This window comes from Nymphalis io, chromosome 6, assembly GCF_905147045.1.
Source record: "Nymphalis io chromosome 6, ilAglIoxx1.1, whole genome shotgun sequence".
Classification (NCBI taxonomy): domain Eukaryota; kingdom Metazoa; phylum Arthropoda; class Insecta; order Lepidoptera; family Nymphalidae; genus Nymphalis; species Nymphalis io.
Window position 1 is genome coordinate 3,449,476 of NC_065893.1, and position 23,368 is coordinate 3,472,843.

At 32.1% G+C, this 23,368-nt stretch overlaps 2 protein-coding genes and 1 long non-coding RNA gene across 8 annotated transcripts; 2 read left to right on the plus strand and 1 right to left on the minus strand.

Annotated features, from left to right (window-relative positions):
- The first annotated feature begins 581 nt into the window (after positions 1-581).
- LOC126769127 (ubiquitin carboxyl-terminal hydrolase 1) lies at positions 582-6,758 on the plus strand. 3 transcript variants are annotated; one of them, XM_050487720.1, is made up of 10 exons: positions 582-748; positions 861-1,127; positions 1,348-1,528; positions 1,814-2,021; positions 3,540-3,690; positions 3,919-4,036; positions 4,682-4,884; positions 5,155-5,315; positions 5,575-5,777; positions 6,400-6,513. In XM_050487720.1, exons 2-10 carry the CDS (start codon positions 872-874, stop codon positions 6,500-6,502), a joined length of 1,584 nt encoding a protein of 527 aa, XP_050343677.1. In that variant the 5' UTR covers positions 582-748; positions 861-871; the 3' UTR covers positions 6,503-6,513. The 3 variants fall into 3 exon arrangements, with proteins under 3 accessions (XP_050343677.1, XP_050343675.1, XP_050343676.1); XM_050487718.1 differs by having other exon boundaries at positions 583-748; positions 6,383-6,758; XM_050487719.1 differs by having other exon boundaries at positions 585-717; positions 6,383-6,758.
- LOC126769189 (uncharacterized) lies at positions 5,439-10,947 on the minus strand. Its single transcript, XR_007669347.1, has 4 exons — positions 10,901-10,947; positions 6,726-6,802; positions 6,428-6,631; positions 5,439-5,767 (listed from the first exon to the last, which is right to left on the minus strand). It is a non-coding gene; the product is annotated as an uncharacterized LOC126769189 (long non-coding RNA).
- On the plus strand, positions 9,051-19,806 carry LOC126769130 (pyruvate kinase-like). Of its 4 annotated transcripts, none has more exons than XM_050487728.1 (11): positions 9,051-9,186; positions 12,485-12,617; positions 12,981-13,204; positions 13,627-13,849; positions 14,188-14,294; positions 16,077-16,223; positions 17,672-17,773; positions 18,007-18,252; positions 18,473-18,695; positions 18,893-19,049; positions 19,564-19,806. In XM_050487728.1, exons 1-11 carry the CDS (start codon positions 9,151-9,153, stop codon positions 19,574-19,576), a joined length of 1,611 nt encoding a protein of 536 aa, XP_050343685.1. In that variant the 5' UTR covers positions 9,051-9,150; the 3' UTR covers positions 19,577-19,806. The 4 variants fall into 4 exon arrangements, with proteins under 4 accessions (XP_050343685.1, XP_050343686.1, XP_050343684.1 ...); XM_050487729.1 differs by lacking the exon at positions 9,051-9,186 and adding an exon at positions 9,494-9,621; XM_050487726.1 differs by lacking the exon at positions 9,051-9,186 and adding an exon at positions 10,847-11,115.
- Positions 19,807-23,368: the final 3,562 nt, after the last annotated feature.

A 23,368-nucleotide genomic window follows, 5' to 3' on the forward strand; every position in this document is an offset into this window, starting at 1 on the left:
TATAATATACCAAGAATAGATGCATCCAAATTGTATATCACCATAAATCGGTTTTCAATGCTTCACGGATGAGTAATGAAATGAGTTCTTACAGAATAGTACTATTTCTCATTTGCTGTATGTATAATACCAATGTATGTCTAATAAAAATATTTAAATAAAATACAGTCGACTATACAACTCCAACCTTTTTAAGTCGGTTAAAGAAAACTATTTATGATCGAATTGTTTTTTTCCGATATATTTTTTAGAAGTCATCGTTAAAAAAGTCTTAAAGATTTAAAGTGAAAATTAGCTTCTAATATTATAATGATTATATTTTGTGTACAATACTTGTTAATAATAGGGAAATTGTAAAACACTTAAGAGTTTTTATTGTAAGTCATTTGTCCTGTATATAATTATTTTATTCATAACTAATAATCGAATATACAAATGTCAAATAATAATATATAATGTAAAAATGAATTATATGTAAAGTTTTTATTAATTTAATTTAATGGTTTATCTGGTTTCTACACGTTAAAGGTACATCAAACCTATGATAATTTATTTTGTCTATGATTTGATTTACGCACACACGTAAACTGACATTACACAATAAAATTCAACATGGCTGTCTACCACGGATGGGTTTCTTCGCGGCTATTTTTTCTCAATTTCTGTTTAATCTAGCTGTTATCGTTTATGGAAATACATTGTCTTATTTTAAATAATGTAAGTCAATGTGCTTAATATAGATTTCTGCGTAAGTATGCCGTATATCGAGATTTTCGATTTGTTTTCTCCTGTATCCTTGACCGATCTGTAGAAGGCAATGTAGTTTATATATTTAGTGTTCTTATAAGGAGTCTTTACAGGTATTCTGAAGATGCCAGTTAATTCGCTGTCGGAAACAAAACAGGGAGTTCAAAAAGCTAAATTTTCACTATCACTTAATAGAAATAATGCAAAAGAATTAAACAACGAAAATAAGAAAGCTGCTAATTCAAAACAGACCTCTTCCCAAGAGTGTTTCGAAAATAAAGAAAATAAACCTTCGAAGAGGCCATTAAATAGCACTTACTTTAATACATTGAATGCAGCCAAGAGATTAAAACCTCTGACAGAAGCAGAGAAACATACAGGTATTCTTGACATTATTTTGTTTCATTCGTAACTAAATTAAATGTAGTCCTTTAGATGCTAATAACATTCTATTAGGCTTAGAATATTGAATATTACAACTATGTAATAAGTCCACTAAAAGAGGCCACTAGGTTTTCTACATTATTATATTCAACATAGTTTTAAAAAGATACACTAAATCCTGTCTCACTAGAATAATATTTTTTATTGATATTACAGAAGGGTCAACCAAGTCCCAGCTGATTGTGCTTGAGCCGTCTCCAAGTAGCACTGCCATGTTGAATGGCCACCACCCATCAGATAACCAATATGGAGGGAGTACACAATGGAAGACCCCCATTGCCACTCTCTCCAATCTTGGAAATACTTGTTTTTTAAATAGTGTGCTTTATACTTTAAGGTTTGTAGATGATTTTATTATTGATAATGATTCTCATAAGGAACATAATTTTCTCTGAGAACATTTTTTTTTTTAACTAAATGATTTTTATACATTTGAAACCAGGACAGCATTTCCTTGTCAGATAAACATTTAGAATACTTTGATAACATAACACAACTATCTAAATCGTAATACCATTTTTGATAAAGATAGAATAGTGTCTGCAATTTTACAATATTAAAAGATATTATCATAAGTTAATCAGCCTCATAGGATTATTATATAGGGAAGCAATATTTACAGATATGCTCCACAATTCGTCCACAACCTTCATCATCTGGTATCTGATCTTAGTAGAGTTGAGCAGAAACTTGGTAGTATCAGATTAAAAAGCTCTTCCCTGGGTCGCAGTGCAGCAGGACTTGCTTCATCTGGAACAAGATCTTGGAGCAGCAAGGATTTACTATCTTTAGGACAATCTGATAGTAGTGCTGGAAAGAGTAAAATACAGGTAACCACTGATGATCATTATTTTATTTTCTATTAAATTATTACTTGTTTTGTAAAAAGTTAAAGACTCTAGAGGCAACAATTTAGATTCAAGGACTGGTTTAGTAATATGAGAAATGCTTTAATATACAAAAATTAGAGAATGAGTTTTGCAAGTCATATTTAACTTGTGTTTTAATATATTCTCATAAAAATATGCTCAATATCGCAGCATATATTTTTAATATGTCTTGGTATATATACTATTCTTTGTAGTTATATTATTATTTACGGATTCATATTTTACAATTGTAATTTAAATTTTTGTAATTTTTTTATATGTGAGAGCTCTGAGAGCTTGCTGCTTTTTTAAGTCACACATACTGTGTAGGAATTTTACTAACTTATGTTATCAATTAATCTTACCTTTCATGACCACTATATGTATATATATATATAAACATAAAAAAATCGTATGCCAAAAAGCTTGCCAGATTCATAGCCCTAACTTGTTAAATTATGAAGCTATATTTTTTTTGTTTAAGTCGAGATGGCCCAGTGGTAAGAACGCGTGAATCTTAACCGATGATCGTGGGTTCAAACCCGGGCAAGCACCTCTGAATTTACATGTGCTTAATTTCTGTTTATAATTCATCTCGTGCTTTTCGGTGAAGGAAAACATCGTGAGGAAACCTGCATGTGTCTAATTTCATCGAAATTCTGCCACATGTGTATTCCACCAACCCGCACTGGAGCAGCGTGGTGGAATAAGCTCCAAACCTTCTCCTCAAAAAGGGAGAGGAGGCCTTAGCCCAGCAGTGGGACATTTACAGGCTGTTACTGTTACTATATTTTTTTTGTTTAATATATGACTTAAATTTGTAATAACAACATATACTCATTAATCATGTGATAAAAAGTATTGTTTACTTAAAAAAATATTTGCAGATCAGTGTTTTTGTTGAGATAATGTCAATAATATGTCTCATATAATCTGATAGCATTTATTCATGGCCATTGAACTAATCTACTAAATAATAGGAGTAAATATGTACAATTTTCAGAAATAATGTTTGTATATTGACGAAAACAACTTATGCTCATTTTATAAGGTTTTTTGTCAAGATATCCCAGTGGTTAGAACAACTGCATCATAACCGAACATTATTAGTTCAAACCCAAGCAAGAACTACTGAATGTTTATGTGGTTAATTTATGTTCATATTTCATGTTATCAATATCGATTTATGTTATATCTCATGCTCGATGGTGAAGGAGTTTGAGAGGAAACCTGCATATGCTGGATACAAATCTGCCACATATGTATTCCCTAATCCACATTGGAGGATCTGGGTGGAATAATCTGTTAATGTTCTCAAATGGAGAGGTGGTCATATCTCAGCAGCGGGACATTTAGTCTGTTACTTCAGGGGGTTTTTTTAGTTTATTGCAAAAAATGCACAGCTAGCTTGTCTAACTTTAGAATAACGACTAATTAACAATAAAACAAAAAAATAATCGTTTACTTGTAAATCGACAGATAGCAACAGAGAAACTTCACGAAACGTATTTGAGCTTGCGAGCAGCGGAAAGTAAATGTCTAAACAGTAGTGCAGCTGATGCAAACCCTGAACCTTACGCCGCGGATGCCTTTCTTGCGGCACTGAGAGAAGTCAACTCAACTTTTGAAGGTACAATAAATATTATTAATACTCTTATTTACACTCAGAAGTATTTTAAAACTAAATAAATATAGGATAAAAAATGCTGTTATAATATAAACCTTTTTGAGATATTTTTACAATAAAAACTGGTCAGTCAGTTTTCGTATTTTGTGTATTGCTTAAAATTCCTTAGTGTTAAGTCCATAGCCCAAACCCCATTCGTAAAATACATTTTTTTCTCTGTTCTTTTCGCAGGTAACAGACAACAAGATGCGCATGAGCTACTGGTGTGTATCCTGGACAGTATCCGCGAAACGTGTCGCGCGCTCAGTCAAAGAGCTTCACGTCTACCTTTACAGGAGAACGGAGACAGGTACGACACTCGTTTAAATTAGGGAAAATGTAATCATTACTTCATTCTTGGTTTCATTCATTTTAAAAGAATAAAACTTCAAGTAAATACAAATTGCCTATCTATTCCTATATACATAGTACCTAAGCCGTTGAACATCGGATCTCGTATCGAAAATCAGACCACAACAATTTATTTATTTGGATACATAACACACATTCAAAACACGCTTTACATCAACTTAAACTAACTATGCACAACCAATTACAGGAGAACACCATTCCCAAACACAATTACAAAATACATAAATTTAAAAAAAGAAATAAATATTTCAATAAAAAACAAAAACAGAAACTAAAAGGCAGTAACTAATTAAATTTTTTAAACAAATTACCATTTTTACTAGAATAAAATCGGAATAAATCAGATTTTTTCATGAAGAATAAGAGCCCCAAATCACGACCAAATCAATGAATCGTAATGAACTATGAGTTTCAAAAGATGCATAGTTTTAAATTATTATTTGTTACTATTACTATATCAAATTAGTGTAATTATGGTATATTGGAATGCTTTATATTTGCAAAATTCAATAAAACATGTATCATATTAATAAAAATTTACAAATACATTTCATTAATTTACCATTTCATGTTAAATTGACAGTAATGGCGTAGGTCGCCAGCCATGTCTGGATGGTGATGGCGGAAAGACATTAGGAAACTTACGCAAATCCTGGAAGAAACGCAAAGAAGTTAAAACGAATGATAAGCGTAATTCGCCTTTAGAAGAGCGACCACCTTCACCTGACCCAGAAAAAGATGAAAGATCACGACCGGGATGGGATTTTGTGGCAGATGATTTTGAAGGTTTAACATAAAATATGTTTTTAAATTGTTTTAACATTTTCAACTGATGCGCCATATAATATACCTCAGTGATACTTTGCACGAAGCCTTACAAATGACTACAACAGTCCATTACATTTGATTCGGATGAAAGGTGCATGCAGAATTAATGTTCAAATTAAATTACAGCTTACATTGTTAATTGGATAAAGTGGCAACTTTATACGGGTGTGCATATTAAAATTAATTAAATCAAGTGCTTTATAACAAATGTTCAATATGCACCAACAGGTACGATGGTAGTAAGGACGATGTGTCTCGAATGTGAAGCTGTTACGGAGAAAGCGCAAGCGGTGTGCGAGCTGTGCGTGCCCGTCGGCGACGACGACGCTCCCGACGAGCCCTTCCGTGCCGCTTGCCTCTCCAGCGAATATTTACGGGATCAAAACAAGGTGACTTTGCTGACCTTGGCCAAGTGCCAACCTTAAAATATACAAAATTGAATACCTGCTATCTCTAACTTTTTCTTCTATAATAATAGAAGAAAAAAAAGTTATACATACAGTCATATTCCATGTAAATCTTTTAGATAAAAAAATTACTGTAATATAAAATATTATATTTTAAACAATATTTTTATGTTATCTCGCGGTCAACTAATTAACAACTCAATTATTTATTAACTTTACAAAACTTCGAATTTATTTCTAGTATTGGTGTGAGCGTTGTCTACGTTACAACGAGGCGAGACGAAGTGTAGCATACTCGCGACTGCCCAGGCTATTAGTACTCCAACTGAAGCGGTTCAGCGGCGGCATGGAGAAAATCACTAGACACGCACCCACTCCACTACTTATGCCTTGCTTTTGTGAGCCCTGTGCTAAACGGCCACCGGAACACCCACCTACGCATAGGTAATACTTCTCTCATTAATAGTTTACATATTTAAAAATATTTAACAACTTGTATAGAAGTCATAAAACGATGGCCCACCCGATTTCAGATAATGTATTGTAAAATCTTCAGCTTTGAAATACGAGGATGGATGATATCTTCGTGTCATGACATTTGAATGTCAAACGATATTTTGATTATAAAATCAACTGAGTTTTTTCGAATTAACTTTAGAACTATGGTGACATTCCTCATGTTCCTCATGTCATGTTTTTGGGTTTACGCATTCTTGATTGGTCACTCACATGAATATGTGATATATTGCTGAAAACTCTTCTGAGAACACGGTAGAAAATTTAAGGCACATCATTTTATAGGAAATGATAACTATATTCGTTATTTTACCCTAAAAAATCGTGAATATTTCCTAACCTTATCATTATAAATTAAAATGGTATAGAATTTGACATGATTAGAGATTTTATCCTACTATTATCGACAGATACATCTTGGTTCAAATATATTCATTAGAAAAAGCATCATAATCATCTAACGCCTACAAAGAATGGTTGTAAACATTTAACTTTTGTTCCAACTGTGCAGGTCAAATAATATATAATTTCAGATACATTCTTTGGGCAGTAATAATGCACCTCGGCCAGACTCTTACCGGCGGTCACTACGTGGCGTACGCTCGCGACAGTTCGCACGGAGACAGCAAATGCGAACGCGAGGGCGGCGGTGACGCGACGAACACCAACAGCGGCTCGAGTTTCATGCGCACGCTGTTCAACCGCCAGCGGCCGCCTCCCGCTGGCTGCACCGCCAACGAGTGCTGCGTGCCGCGCCCGAGGCCCGAGGCCTGCTGGCTCGCCTGCGACGACGACCTCGTCAAGCCCATATCCAATGAAGAGTTCGAGGACCTTCTCTCTGCGGAGCCTAAGATGAGATCCGCCGCTACGCCTTACCTCCTGTTTTACGTCAAAAGTGAAGTTGGCTAGTCGTTGTCGTCCCGACTCTGTCGAGACTCACGGCGACGCAGCAGCTTTAAACGAAATAGTCATGTAGTCGATTGGTACGTTACCAATCGATCACTTCACTTGAGTCGAGGAATAAGTGATGCATATTTCTTGTAGATTTATTTGATGATTTTTAATAAAAAGCGACTATAAATATGAACATTATTGTAATGTTATGTTGGTTCAAAGTATTTTTGACGCTTAAAAAGACATTATAAGGGTGACACAGATTATAATTAGTGTCAGCCTAACGTGATATTATGGATGTAGCAAAAATGTATTAAAATTAGAGTACTACAAAAATCTTATCAATAGATATATTGTAAATTATATATATAAAAGAATTTCATGCTATTTTCAACTGTTGATATCAGACAATATAAACTAAAGTGTAAAGGTTTAAATATGTTTTTTACATTTATGATTGTATTGACATGTATTGATTACTTATATGCAAATGTATTACTATTAAAATCAAATTATATTAAAGGTATACATTTCTATGCTCTTCTGATAGAAAAGACAATATAGGCCTAAACAATAAACATATAATTGAATCATTAAAGTGTTTAATATTTACTAATTGAAAAAGTAATCTCGTTAAATCTATTGACAGACTGATGAGCACCATATATAGCTTGTTCATTCAATATTACTTGGCCTTAATATTTGTTTATTATTGAAATCATAGTTCAAAGATAGAACAATATTTTAAGAATAAAGGAAATTTATAAATCATAAGTACAGTATTACCACGAATATTATAAGTGCACTTTGTGCTTAGGAAAAATTTTAATTAGAAAGAATGTATAATAAAAGTTATCCAATAGTTTCAATAGAATTCATACAATTATTTTAATTAAGTAAATAAAGAAGCAAATTTTTGACTATATTTAATTAACTGAAATAATATTGTGTTTGAGAATATACAATTTGGTAATGTATTTATTTTTATAGTTGGTCTGTTTATTTTGTATAAATTCTTTAAAATTCTCTTGCGCCACCTGTTTTCTTGGTAACATTGTTTCGTTGAACACCAATAATTTTCAATTTTCACCTTGTTAAAACTTCACAATAAATTCTATCATTGAATTCATTTAGTTTCTCAATATGCTCATTTTGTTAAACATCGATACTAAGATATGCTTGCTTAAAAGTGACTGCTTAATTTGTACAATTTTAAGCAATATAAGAATTAAATATGGTTTAAGATGTTGCCTCACATAAAAACAACTATTTTTCTACTTGGTCTGTAAATATTTTCCATTTTTTATGAATCTTGAACTCTATATATTTGTTTTTATACTATAAATAAGTATATACATATGTCTCGAAAACTTTAAATCAAGCAGATTAGAAGACGCTTAGTTTGATTATCTGTTTTTGTGTGATGAACCTGAAAAATTACTTAGATCTGTGACAATATTGTTACAGTCATTTCAATTCAATAAAATATTGGAGTTTTATTTTATAAGTTAGAAGAAATAATTATTATATGTATTATTTAAAAAGTAATGACTTTCCATTTGAATGTATTATTTTAGTGTGTTGTGTGCACTATGTCTCAATTAATGGAAATTCTTTAAGAAGTTAGCATGCATGAAATGTACCCAAATGTAATGAGCCTGTATTTATTTAGTCTAAAACTTCGAATTAAAACAATTTTCACATAATGTTTCTGACTTGTTTTATCAAAGTTACATACAATTAATAATTTATCATTATTTTACTCAATTAACAATATTTAAAAATAATAACTATTTCCTAAAAACGAAACAAATTCCACCAATGGATTACATTGATTTATTTCTGTATTTATAAGCTGTATATTTTTGCGGATGCCATTCCAAAAACCTTTGAAAAAGGTAAAATTCTTGTCAGTAGTTATATATTATTGTGTTAATTTTAAACAAAATGTGTTATGATTAATTTTCAATGTAAATTGGATTGGAATAAATTTAATTTCAGTAAAATTTACTTTGTTTTATTTTCAGACCTAATTTACTATTAGGAGTAAATTAAATAATATAATAATCATTCAATAATTTTAGTCGGTTACATACAATTCTAATTATTAAAAACATTTAAAGTTGATTCTCAATTTACCCACTTAAAAAGGATTAAAAGAAACTTTCTAGCCATTTTCTCTTCTACTTCAACTTACCTTATTACTTAGTATCTACGCCTAGAGCAGTAAAGATAACTAATCAATGGCTTAGTTATATTAACTGATCGGCTAAGGGTAAAGTTTATTGACAACCAATGTAGATAAGACTCATGAATTTATCAATAACGCCGGTCAAATGAGGCGAATCACGCAGAAGACATCTTGCTGTGTTTGGATTTGGACGTTTTATTAATTCAGTGAATAAAAATGAAGGCAATTGAAAAGAGGCACTCGTTAATGAAAGTAAGTATTTATAATAAATATTTGCACTTCTTTCAAATATTTTCGTTAATAATAATTTATCGAATTGAAAATTACATTAGCTTAATTAATCGAAGTCAAAAATGTTCAATGTTCATTAATTAAATTTGCTATTATTAAATAAACTTTTTTATACAAGGAAATAATTGGATATTAATTGATTATATTTTTAATTGATTTAATAAAAATATCAGTGCATGCATATGATAAGATGATTACAAAATCAACTAAATATATTCTGTCAAAAAATCAATGTGGCTAGCGTAAAAATTGAATTGTACCTATGACATTGTAATGACCTCAGAAGTCCTTCGTGAATATCGTGACTTGCTGTCAAACTCAACATATACGGCTAGATATCTCTATAACTTTTAATCTAATTAATAGTACCTGGCATCTTCTTTCACAATGGCATTTGTAAGTGAACATGTTATACAAACAGTTAGTAGTTTTTAAGAAAAATGTAATTAAATAAGAATTGTTGATTTAATAGGTTATATTAAAACATAATCTTTATTACATTAGCCGACACAATATTAACACGTCAATAAAAGTATATTACATGTATATTTTAATTTAGCTCTGACTATTAAAATATTTAATCTTTAAGTTTAATATACTCGTATAATCAATAGGTACATACTAACATTTGTTTTTGATAATTAACTGTTTAATTTTGCAATGTTATTAATACCTTAAAAAACTAGGTACTCACAATTAAGGCATTTACAACACAATATCAATTTTTAAAACAGATTTGTGCTCAACATTTAAAATTAAAAGCGGTGTATTTATAAAACCAAACGTCAATAATAAATTGTCAATGTAAATTTGGTATTAAAAATGATGGGCTATGTTGGCCTGTTTTATTTGTCTAATTGAATAATCTCAAATTATTGATTTCACTAACCATAGTTACTATTAGTGAAATTTTAGTCCAATCTTAACTATATAAAATCATTCTATCTTTTCGGAATATACGGCGGTAAATTTATTTACCTGTAACCAATTCGAAATTTAAAGTAAAAAGACAAAGTAAAGTTTATTTTTAACTCTTTAGTTCACAATTATTTTTTAAATTCAATTAAGTGTTTCGTATTTGTTAAGGTAATCCTTAACAAATACGAAAACTCCACATAGGTACATATATTATAACTTCCATAGCACTTCATAAAACTTAATAGAAATCACTTACGTTACGCAATTTCTTTCATTACTAATTAAAAAAAAATAATGTTATGTATATTTGTTAGTCTCTCGTTAATTTAAAACTGTATAATCTTAATCAATTATGTATTTTAATTTTATCGAAGGTTGACGGCATATAACCGGACATAGGAAGTTACGGAAGTGGAAAAGAAAAACTTAATGTTACCGGAAGTCAATATGATAATCAACAATAAAGATGTGATGATGGTTTAAATTTAAATTAAGCGGGAAAAAAAACTATTAGTTGAATAATAAATATCAACTTATGATTATACGCTGCATGTATTGGCAACCGTGTTGGCACTTTTACAAATATTTAAAATTAGACTGGTTAAACGTGAGGATAAATAACCCCTTTTTAGTTTGAATAGAAATTATTATAAGTTTAAAATTTTACAAGGAGGGTGACTCAAAGAATAATGTTCTAAAAGTTCCCCTAGATTATAGTCTTTAATATATTTGGGTGGTTTGTGGCTACGTTACTTACCCCGCGCGACGTCGATGCGCGCGCCGACGTTCGTGATTCGATATCCAATACGCAAGTCCGCATTATATTGCAGCCGAGAGAAGTTTTCCATTCTAAAGGGCATTTCAAGATCACTAATAACGCCGGCTTTACCACTTTATAATATTTCAAAAAAAAATTTTCGTAGTACTTGTGTAAATATGGTTTGGCCAACAATCTACGATGGCAAAACTGAGGTAATGAATTTCTATTTTCGTACAATGCACTGTGTTACGTGATTATTTAGTCGCATTTTTTATTTTCAATAATCTAAACGCTTGAGTACAGTATCTACGCGCCTATTTAGACTTATTATTCACTTATTTTAGACAGCTATTAGAATTTAAAAATACCAAAAACAAACTAAAATTTAAGAAATAGAAATTGCCATAAAATTATAACATTCTATGTTAAAAAAAATAAAGAAAAGATAAATTCGGCTTTTCCATTAAAATATGATTAATCTTTAAAAGCAGGTTGTAAATAAAACTGTGAAAATATTTAATTAAAGTAATGTATTGACACTTAAATATTTACATGAGTGTTTTCCATGGAATATTAATGATATCATTATATTTATTCCAAGGATATTGTCACTTTTCTTTAGTAAATAAACATTTTACTTCCAACTTATATACTAGGTAATATGATTAAAATTGCAGTTTTAAATTATAAATATAAAATTAAAGCAAATAATTAGATATAACAAAATTGAACACAACATTGCTAATCAATGATATATAATTTTGATATTTTAATAAATAAATCAGAAATTGGTAATGCAAAATATATTCAGGCATGTATGTATATTTAAACTAATAAGCTTAAATAATCAATTAAGTAGATTATTCTAAGTATAATGCAAAGCTGTAATATGTTTTACAAGCTTTTATTTAACTTCACTTGTTTTGTAAGTATACATGAGTTCAAATCTTGCAACTGAATTTAGAACCATTTTTATTTAACTGACTGCTGAAATTTGCATAGTTTTGAGGCTGGTGATAATACAAACTATTATTATAAATATTATCATATTTTTAAAGTACACTCCAAATAAAAGCTTGTTTTTGAATATATATTTTTTATGTATATTATTTTTTTATTTATTTATAGATATTGCTATTTTGAAACATTTGTGGTTTAACTCAATGTCAAGTATATTAGCACCTGCTATTGTATTGTAAGACCTTCACTGATAGTCGTCCGTGCCTACTGTTCACTTTTGTAGAACATTAATTTTGCTTCTTTGTAGATAAATTAGTTGTAATTATTGCATGGTTGCACTTGCATATTCATGCTATAATTAAATGTTGTCAAAGCATTAACTTTTTTTACTTCTGTCCATTGATAATAGCTTAGAGATTGCTTAAATGAATACTGGTGTTAATATTACGATTGATATAATATTAATTTTTCTATAAGTAGTACATTTACCACAACTTTTTCCAGCTAAGTCGTAACTCAATTTTCACACACTTTTGTTACTAAAGATTAAAAATAAATTATATAAAATTCACACTCGACATCATCGAATTTGAGGTATTTATAGAAGTTTTTATTTAATAGATGGGGTCTGCAGACAAGCTCTGCATGCAGCTGGCTGCAGCAGACGCGGGCTCACACCTACAACACATGTGCTCGCTTGACATCGATTCCAAATCCTCCTTTATACGTCTGTCTGGCATCATCTGTACTATTGGTATATTTATTTCTTTATTTTAATGCACTGTACACATAAATATAGCTAGGTTTCTGTTTATGCTTTATTATTATATTCTAAGTGATGCCATATCATAGGGTGTGGTTGCACTGTTTATGGTGATGATGTCATCCTGACTAATTTCGGTCACGGCGGCTGTTTTTAACGGAGGCTAGAAATATGGTGCACAAGTGTTTGCATAAGCACAGGTGTACTCTCATTAACCTCATCAGGACCAACGGTTTTACATGCTCATCTCATTGCACCGACAATGTAAGTGACCACTTGTCATCATTACCATTTGCTCTTCTGCATTTATAAAGTAATATTAAAACAAACGAATAAATAACTGAATATTTTCAGGACCGGCCTCCCGAGATGTTGGTATGCTGGAGAAGATGATGGAAACCGGCATGAATGTCGCACGAATGAACTTCTCACACGGCTCGCACGAGTACCACGCGGAGACTATCAGCAACTGTCGGCAGGCTGAGAAAAACTACAGCTCGAAGCTCAGCGCACCCTTCTCGCTTGCCATCGCTCTGGACACTAAGGGACCAGAGATCAGAACTGGTCTTTTAGAAGGTGTAAGTACATATTATTATAGTTTGCTGTTGCCTTTTAATATTATGATAGCATAGACATTGAGGTAAACCAATATAATACCTGAGAGTAATTGATACTAACTATCGATATTGGCATTTAAAGATTACCAACTGTCGTTGTATTTCCTATGAATAGAACAAAAGTGCACGTCTTGGTCGTTTGGTTTATGATATATGTATTTCTGTGTGGAGCAGATTTCAATTACTAGTCTTTTTTATCACCAAATTATTACTTGTATAGCGAGAACTAACGTCAAAAAAGCTTAAGAGCCAATGTCTAAGGGAAGAAATGAAGTAAAATAACATTTTACAATCAAGTTATCTACTTCCCTATTATCCTGCATAATAAGTAAAAATAATATGTTATGACTGAAAACATAATTTAAGAGTGGTTACCTTACCAGGGAGGTTCTGCAGAAGTGGAGTTGAAGAAAGGAGGGGTTTTAAACCTGACCACAGACCCAGCATATCAAGAAAAAGGAAACGCAGATGTGGTGTTTGTGGACTACAAGAATATTACTAATGTTGTTAAGCCTGGCAACAGAATCTTCATTGATGATGGACTTATTTCAGTCATCTGCCAATCTGTTTCTTCCGATAAGTTGGTCTGTTCCATTGAGAATGGAGGTAATCATAATATTTTAACAATATTCTTTTAATAAATAATACCAAGTATTAGTAATGATAATTAGGTTTACCTAAGTATAATTTAATTCCTGAAATAATATCAACAAAATTAGTTTAAATCAAAGTAAAATATTATAAGTGAAATCATAGTAATAATAATTATAATGTAAATTAAGTACTTAAGTTTTCAAAAATATTTGTATAATATGTATCCAATATGGTCTTCATTTAAAGCTTTCAAAATAGTTACCAAATTGCTATGCCAATACACAATATTTGTTTATATTATAAATATATTTATATTACTAAAATTACTAAAAAATCATCATTGTTATCAGGTATGCTTGGATCGAGAAAGGGTGTGAACCTCCCAGGTCTACCAGTGGACCTGCCTGCTGTTTCAGAAAAAGACAAATCTGATTTACTGTTTGGTGTCGAGCAGGGAGTAAGTATACTGTTTTGGATTAATATAATAACTCTTAGGAAAACCCTTAAATCCACGTAATGTAATTCACGTTTCCTAGCCCTATATCAGGGTACCATATTGGTGCTATTTTTAGAACCTTGATCTCTGCCACCAGGCATGTTTAAATCACATGTCTTTTCCACCTTGTCCAGATTTAAACTCGTAAGACTTATTAGCATTTTGTCGCCCCGGGACTGCGCTGGAAACATTCGATATAACATCGTTATGCAAACCATTAAAATTAGACTTTAAATTTTTCGAAATTATCTAATTTTCTTCTTTAATACTAGTAATTCAATATGTCATGTCAGCTGTGAGGAGCTGGTTTATAAAATTGTTTCAAGATTAAGTGCATATAAAACTAAAAAATAAAATGTTTTGTATTTATAGTACTTATTAGCCATAATAATTAACCTTTTCAAAGCACAGCCATATGAATTCTACCGCATATACATTATTCTACCGCAAAACAGCAATACTTGATATTGTTGTGTTCCGGTTTGAAGGGTGAGTGAGCCAGTGTAATTACAGGCACAAGGGACATAAAATCTTAGTTCCCAAGGTTGCTGGCGCATTGGCTATGTAAGCGAAAAGGTTGACATTTCTTACAATGCCAATGTCTAAGGGCGTTTGGTGACCACTTACCATCAGGTGGCCCATATGCTCGTCCACCTTCCTATTCTATAAAAAAATATATATGAATGTTTATAATGTTATATATACATACATATTATGTATACAATTGTATTAAGATTAAACGTTTAGTTCTGTAATGTCATAATATAGTAATAAATTAATCATTGTGTTATTTCATATTCACGCGAGAAACGATCACGATTGAAATCTCTAATCACAATTCAAGCACGTGATTTCATCAAAAGCACATAATTATCTAAAAAAATAATTATCTAAAATTAAGAGATGCTAACAATTACTCTAATTAACTTTACATATTCATCCTTGATAAATAAGACCATCGGAGTGTGTTAAAAATTTAATATATTATGCAGTAACAGGCTGTTAATGTCCCACTGCTGGGCTAAGGCCTCCTCTCCCTTTTGAGGAGAAGGTTTGGAGCTTATTCCACCACGCTGCTCCAATGCGAGTTGATAGAATACACATGTGGCAGGATTTCAATGAAAATAGACATATGCAGGTTTCCTCACTATGTTTTCCTTCACCTTCAAGCACGAGATGAATTATAAACACAAATTAAGCACATGAAAATCCAGTGGTGCTTGCCCGGGTTTGAACCCACGATCATCGGTTAAGATTCACGCTTTCGAACCACTAGGCCATCACGGCTTTTTATGCAATAGTGTGCAAATAGATTTTATATGTATAAACATTGATTAGTGTTATCAAAAGTACTTCACAGCTATAATTGCACATTATCAATAATGTACAATTGTAATATTTCTAGGAAGTGTAACACTGACCTTGCATACATATTCTGCATACATAAATAATAAAGCTACAAATATGAAACATGATTATTTTATTTTAGTGTGAATGCGTATGGCAATTGAAAATGCAACTTTTTATGTTTATTAGGGTTTTATTCTCATAATTAAAACTTCACAGAATAAGGATAATGCGTTGATCAATAACATTTAATCAATATTTCACGTATTGCTGCACATTACTACTTAATAATATATATTTATTTACCTTTATTTAAAGGCAATATTTGCATATCATTGAAGCTTACTTTCCAACTTCAACTCGAAACATTCCAGTAAGACCATGTTCTTTCCACAGGTGGATATGATCTTCGCATCGTTCATCCGCAACGGCGCCGCTTTGCAGGAGATCCGCGCTATCCTCGGGGAGAAGGGCAAAAACATCAAGATCATCTCCAAGATCGAGAACCATCAGGGTATGGTCAACCTCGATGAGATTATTGCTGTGAGTTATTTTAATTTTGATATTACGAACCTAATTTAATTTTAAAATGAACATTTATTTCCTGGGTTTGAAAGTAAATATAAAGGAACAAATATTTAATAAAAATATTATACAGTAATTTTATTGATTTGATGTCTTAAATAAAATAGGTACCTATACTTTACTGGTGGTAGGGCTGGTGCAAGTTCGTTTTGGTAGGTACCACCCTCTCATCAGATATTCAACAGCAATACTTGATATTGTTGTGTTCTGGTTTGAAGGGTGAGTGAGCCAGTGTAATTACAGGCACAAGGGACATAAAATCTTAGTTCCCAAGGTTGGTGGCGCATTGGCTATGTAAGCGATGGTTGACATTTCTTACAATGCCAATGTCTAAGGGCGTTTGGTGACCACTTACAATCAGGTGGCCCATATGCTCGTCCGCCTTCCTATTCTATAAAAAAATAGCCTATTCCGACCACAAGAGGAGTAAACCCAAATAAACAACTTTGATACCGACTTGACGCGATCATATTGGTCGAGATCTTGAATAACGATATTCTCTATGGATTCGCGTAAAAATGGCGTTATCAATGTCCTCGAAGTTGTAATCGGAACTTCAAGTGTTAAATTAATATGGTTATAACTATTTAAGGGGAATAGTGTTGTATTATAAATAGAGATGAATTAATCAAAAACTGTTTAGTACATAAAGCAGCAGAACAATTAATAAATTTGTTTACTTTTACTCCTCCGATTGGAATAGGGTATATATCTTTTAGATGGTTCATTATTATGTCAAATGTGGTTCAACTTCAAACATACTACTTAAATCTAGTTCAAACTAGTTTGTGATCTTCTTACATTACCTAGTCATTAAGGCTCGTTATCGAACTACGGATGAAGTCAATTTGCTAAACAAACAGGTCATGTGTTGCTTCGTTGATGTGGGTCCCTGAATTCAATTTCATACTGAGATTGTTATTGCAATTATATATAGACAATATTATTGTTTGTAATTGTAATTTTTTTTATGTAAATCATTATTTGTTAATATCTCAAATTGTATATTAAGCAGTCATTATATATAAATGAAAAAATATATCTGCTTTTCTATTATGTTTTACTGTCAACTGGTAAAAAAAAAACAAAAAACTTTAAACGACTTGGCTATGTAAAAAAATATGATCCAGTGATATGACGGAGTAATGAATATAAAGTCATTCATAACTAGGACTAAGGAAAAGTTAAAAAAAAAAGTTAGGAAGTTACATAGTCTTTAGGATTTTTCAAATGTTTTCCTGGTTTGTGAGAAAAGGCTTGTATATAATTTTTTTTAATACAGGTGTATAAAAACTGTTTGTAGGATAAAATATTTTGTAAAATTGTATATTATTATTATATGTATTGATTTACGGGTCTAGGAAGTTATAAATATAATACCATTAAAATATTTTGGTCTATTTCAGGCATCCGATGGTATCATGGTCGCGCGTGGTGATCTAGGTATCGAGATACCTCCAGAAAAAGTTTTCCTTGCACAAAAAACTATGATTGCTCGCTGTAACAAGGTAAAATTATTAAAAACAGTAACTTTTGAGTGTTTTGTCTGTTCCTTTGGGTAGAATCTACAATTCAGACTGTCACCAAAGCAACAAAGTAATTTAAAAATAAATTATATGTCAATTATTCTTGCAGAAAACACATAAAAATTTTGAATTTATGACAAACATTCATTTCAACATACGAAAAAAAACTAAATTCACTGTACAATATAGTATACATAAGATCTTCCTGGCTCCAGGTCGGCAAACCAGTTATCTGCGCGACTCAAATGTTAGAGTCGATGGTGAAGAAGCCGCGACCGACGCGCGCAGAGACCTCCGACGTCGCCAACGCCATTCTAGACGGCGCCGACTGCGTCATGCTCTCCGGGGAGACAGCCAAGGGCGACTACCCGCTTGAGTGCGTGCTCACCATGGCCAACATCTGCAAGGAGGCAGAGGCCGCCATCTGGCACAAGCAGCTCTTCAACGACTTGGTCCATCAGGTGTGATGGAGACGGATATAATAATTATATAGGGACTAGGAAACTACACTTTTATTACAACTATTAGTGGCGCGTAATCGTGTTTAAAATATATCATCGCATCATTTAAATATATATACATATTCTTAAAGGTTCAACTAAAATAGTTTAGTACCATGAGAACAGTGCAAATTATTAATATTATTATATTTTCTTTAAATTAAAATATCGGTGTCACCAGGTTAAGGCTCCGATCGAGCCGGCGCACTCGGTCGCCATCGCAGCCGTGGAAGCGTCCACCAAGTGCCTGGCGTCCGCCATCGTCGTCATCACCACCAGCGGCCGCTCCGCGCACTTGCTCAGCAAGTACCGCCCGCGCTGCCCAATCATCGCCGTCACGCGACAGTCGCAGACCGCCCGCCAGGCGCATCTCTACCGCGGAGTGTTGCCCATCGTCTACAACGGTGAGCGATCGCCTTATTCTGGTCTAATATTAATTTAAAACCAATATCAATACTAAGCTTTCACTTCCAAAGTAATTAGTAACATAGATTAATTATAATTATATAATTTAATTACTATTTATTTAAAACATACAAGTGTATTCAATGTATAAAAACACATAAAAAAGTAATATTTATAAAATCTACCTGTCTATCAGAAAGCCCCGCTAGTGACTGGCTGAAGGATGTTGACAACCGCGTGCAGTATGGGTTGAAGTTCGGTCGCGCGCGCGGGTTCCTCAATATAGGAGACAATGTCGTGGTCGTCACCGGCTGGAAACAGGGATCCGGCTTCACCAACACAATGCGCATCATGTGAGTTATCAACCATATTGCTTTTTGAGACAACAGTCAAATTCCTCATTTCTCTTTCTAGTATTGTTTTGATTGCCTTTTTACTTTGATAAATTTTACAGTCATAAATTTGCTTCCTTTTTGAGTTTTGTGTCTTGAAATATATATATTATACTAGACAAAGATATTAAGATTAAATTTTATTAAAATAATAGTAACATAAAGTAAGAACATGTGAATCTTAACCGATGATCGTAGGTTCAAACCCAGGCAAGCACCACAAAATTTTCATGTGCTTAATATGATTATATTTTATAATTCATCTCATGCTATACGGTGAAGGAAAACATCGTAAGAAAACATGTATGTGTCTAATTTCACTGAAATTCTGCCACTTGTGTATTCCACCAACCCGCATTTTAGCAGTGTGGTGGATTAAGCTCCATACACTCCTCAAAAAAGGGAGATGAGGCCTTAGCCCAGCAGTAGGACATTCACAGTCTGTTACTATAATATGATGCAAGTATTTTTTCAGCCAAGCCGAATAAGGAAGATAAGATGAGAAGAAATATTCCTAACAAGTATTAGTGGAAGGTGATGTAATTGTTATGAGATTGTATCGTCTAACAATGTCGGTGATATTTGTGTAAAACTGTGTCAGCTGTTAATGATTCTCAAAATTCTACACATAGTACTAGGATTATTGTTCTATTTATTTATGTTCTAACATATATATATAAAATGTATTGAAAGTAAATAAATTTTTAAATTAAATTTTTTTTTATTTGTTACTTATACAAAAAAATTACCACTACATATGATGTATTAAAATAAACACTTAAAGAAGTTTGCTTCTACTATAGTATTTGACTGCGTCATTTGATCAATGGCTAGCTTATGATTCCGCAGATACCGAGCTCTTGATTCAGACCCCAGGTCTCGCCAAAAAACTTATTGGATTTTTTTGTCAACAAATTCTCATTAGCTGCCATATAAGTGATAAACGAACGGTAACGAGAATCGAATGAACAACTTATTTTTTTTTTTAAATTTATATTATATAAATAGGTAGACGAACTGGCTAATGGGCCACCCTTATGATAATAATTGATTACTACCGCCCATAGACAATAGCGTTGTAATCATGCCATAGTAAGAAGCTATGTGAGAGAGAATGGATGTCTGTCCTTCAAACGGTGTAGACCAGAGGTACTCAATCTGCAGCCTGCCGGTCTTTTCTGGTTGGCTCGCCTGCTTTTACTTTATTTTCAATAAATTTAAATTTCAAAGGTTTTATTAACACCTAAATCATTTGAATTAAACAACTGTTTGTGACCACGGACACTGCAAAGTGTTGGAAATATCATGCAATGATAAAAATAATTTTAAAATATACGCGACAAATCCGTTTATAGTTGTTTAATTTATAACAATCCCGAAACCAAGTATGTATATATATACGTATATATTATTCATATATTCTTTGTTGTTGTTATATTTGTATGTATGTATATTTTCAACTATTAATTACCTCCTTCACGAATTTCCGCTTAGCCTAAAGGTTGACTGGTAGAGAATGCCTTTAGGCATTAAGTCCGCCTTTTGTCATACTACTCAATGTGGTGGGCAAAAAATTTTTGAATAAAAATAAATAAATAAATAAACCAAATCTTTTGTTTTCGGCCCGCGACACCATGACGAACACGTGTTTGTGACCCCTATAAAGAAAAGGATAAGTTTTTTTTTTTTTTTATAGAATAGGAAGGCGGACGAGCATATGAGCCGTCCAACCATCGCTTACATATCCAATGCGCCACCAACCTTGGGAACTAAGATTTTATGTCCCTTGTGCCTGTAATTACACTGGCTCACTCACCCTTCAAACCGGAACACAACAATATCAAGTATTGCTGTTTTGCGGTAGAATATCTGATGAGTGGGTGGTACCTACCCAGATGAGCTTGCACAAAGCCCTACCACCAGTAAAGTAGTATCGCTGGATTATACCTTTAAAAATAGAATTGCTATATTACGGTATATTCAAATAACACTGGGGACTTGATAAAGTATATTTTGTACTGCACTCATTCGTATTTGTATATCATACATATAATAGACATGCTTTATCGCTTTATTATAGAACTTTGCATCGTTCTTTTCACAAATTCTACTAGTTTCCTGTTCGAGATGCCATTTTAGCAATCGACTTTACAAGTCAATCTAAATAAAAAAAATCTTGATTGTGATTGATATTTCAATTAATTCTACCATAGAAACAAACATCCGAAAATTGTTTATAATTTGTATAGCACACACACAAACACAATCGCTTTTCATGTCTGTCGGTTTGTTCGTTTACTTCTTCCAAGCTTATTTATTTTGGATTGCATCGTTATTTAGATTATTACTCTAGGAAGGTGTTTGTATAATACCTCTTTATGTCTTATAACAATGGTAGAAAAATTAATATTCAGTAATTAAGTCAATAAAAGGTTTAAGTATGTTAGGGATATACTCCGAAACTAATGGATCTATTACTACTGAATTTCAAATAGATACTACTCTTCCACTACTGAATCGTAGGTCTTTAATATAACTATATAAAAAAAAGGATTCATCTTTAGACATAAGCCATGGTTGGGCTTATTAATGAAATAATAAAATTATTTGTCTAAAAGAAAAAAAATATTTAAATATAACTTTTAAAAGATTACTGAAAATAAAAACTTCCTCTGCTTACTTTTTGCAAGAGTAATACGGTACGTAATCCTACTTTGAAATATATTACAAGATAATTAAATTTATATATATTACAAATAATTCAACGCCGGAAAAAGCGGGGCGGACATGTACCTACATGGTAAAGTACGGGGACGGACCGTTAGATATCTAGCAGACTCGATACTATATTAGTTTTAGTTTTTTTTATTAGTAACAGCCTTTTAATGTCCCACAGCTGGGCTAAGGCCTCCTCTCCCTTTTGAGGAGAAGGTTTGGAGCTTATTCTACCACGCTGCTCCAATGCGGGTTGGTAGAATACACATGTGGCATAATTTCAATGAAATTAGACACATGCAGGTTTCCTCACGATGTTTTCCTTCACCGTCAAGCACGAGATGAATTATAAACACAAATTAAGCACATGATAATTCAGTGGTGCTTGCCCGGGTTTGAACCCACGATCATCGGTTAAGATGCACGCGTTTTAACCACTAGGCCATCTCTGCTAATATATACTATATGTATAGACATATTACGAATATCATAATTAGCTCATTATTTAAAAGAATGTCACGGGGTGAATACGTATTTTTTCCATACGAAGCCGGGACCGGGCTATTTAATTAAAATATAAATATTTATACGTTAACATTATAATTAATATGTTATGAAAGTTTAGAATATGATTACCGTAACTAGAGTACACGATAAATCAATAATGTTCCACTATAAAAAATATTACGTCCCGAAAAAATATTAACTATAATTAATTAAAAATTCAATATTACTATTGCAAATGTGATCTATTTCGTACAAATATAGGTAATTAGATTGGCGCCTTTAAACATAAATATTATGGCCGTAGACAGAGAAACAAATAGACCAAGGGGCTGTGAAACCACGATTGAGACAGATATTGTTTGTTAATATTTGCGTATAATGTTGCCATACTAACTGCATTCCCTGTTTTAGGAGATAAATATTTTTCAGAATTTAACTAAAACAAAATAAGATTATTAAATTTTCAATCAATCAATCAACAGCTCCCTGTCCTCCGCCTCCGGAACCCGTTTGGTGCCCGCCACCTTCTTAAGGTCGTCGGTCTACCAGGCTGGATTAAATTTTTTAATTTTACTTTTTAATATTTATTATACATTTTTTTAATTAAAATATTTTTTTTACTCAAAAACCGTTGCATTGTTTGTTTTTGTTTCCGTTATCAATAATACTTCAGCATCTTTGTATGGTACTGGATTAGCATTCTCCTCAGATGTTGAAATCTAAAACACACAATTAAGTTATTAATAAAGAATGGTTGCCACATATATTTCTATGTTAACCTCTTGACTCGGAATCTAATATTATTATAATTTCATGAAGAATGTTAAATAATGTTGTCGTTAAGAAATTATAAATAGGAGAACGAATAAATTAAAATAACATATTTATATATAACGAAGCACTTTAAGTTATCCAATCGGGACTTTTTTTTAGCTGATGCTGGCAGCACTTACATGATAAATAGGTTATGAATAATAAAAACTGGAAAATCCTATTGTCTTTAGGATTTTAATGCAATATAAGGTTCCGTCATGCTATGGCATAAGTAAACATCACTG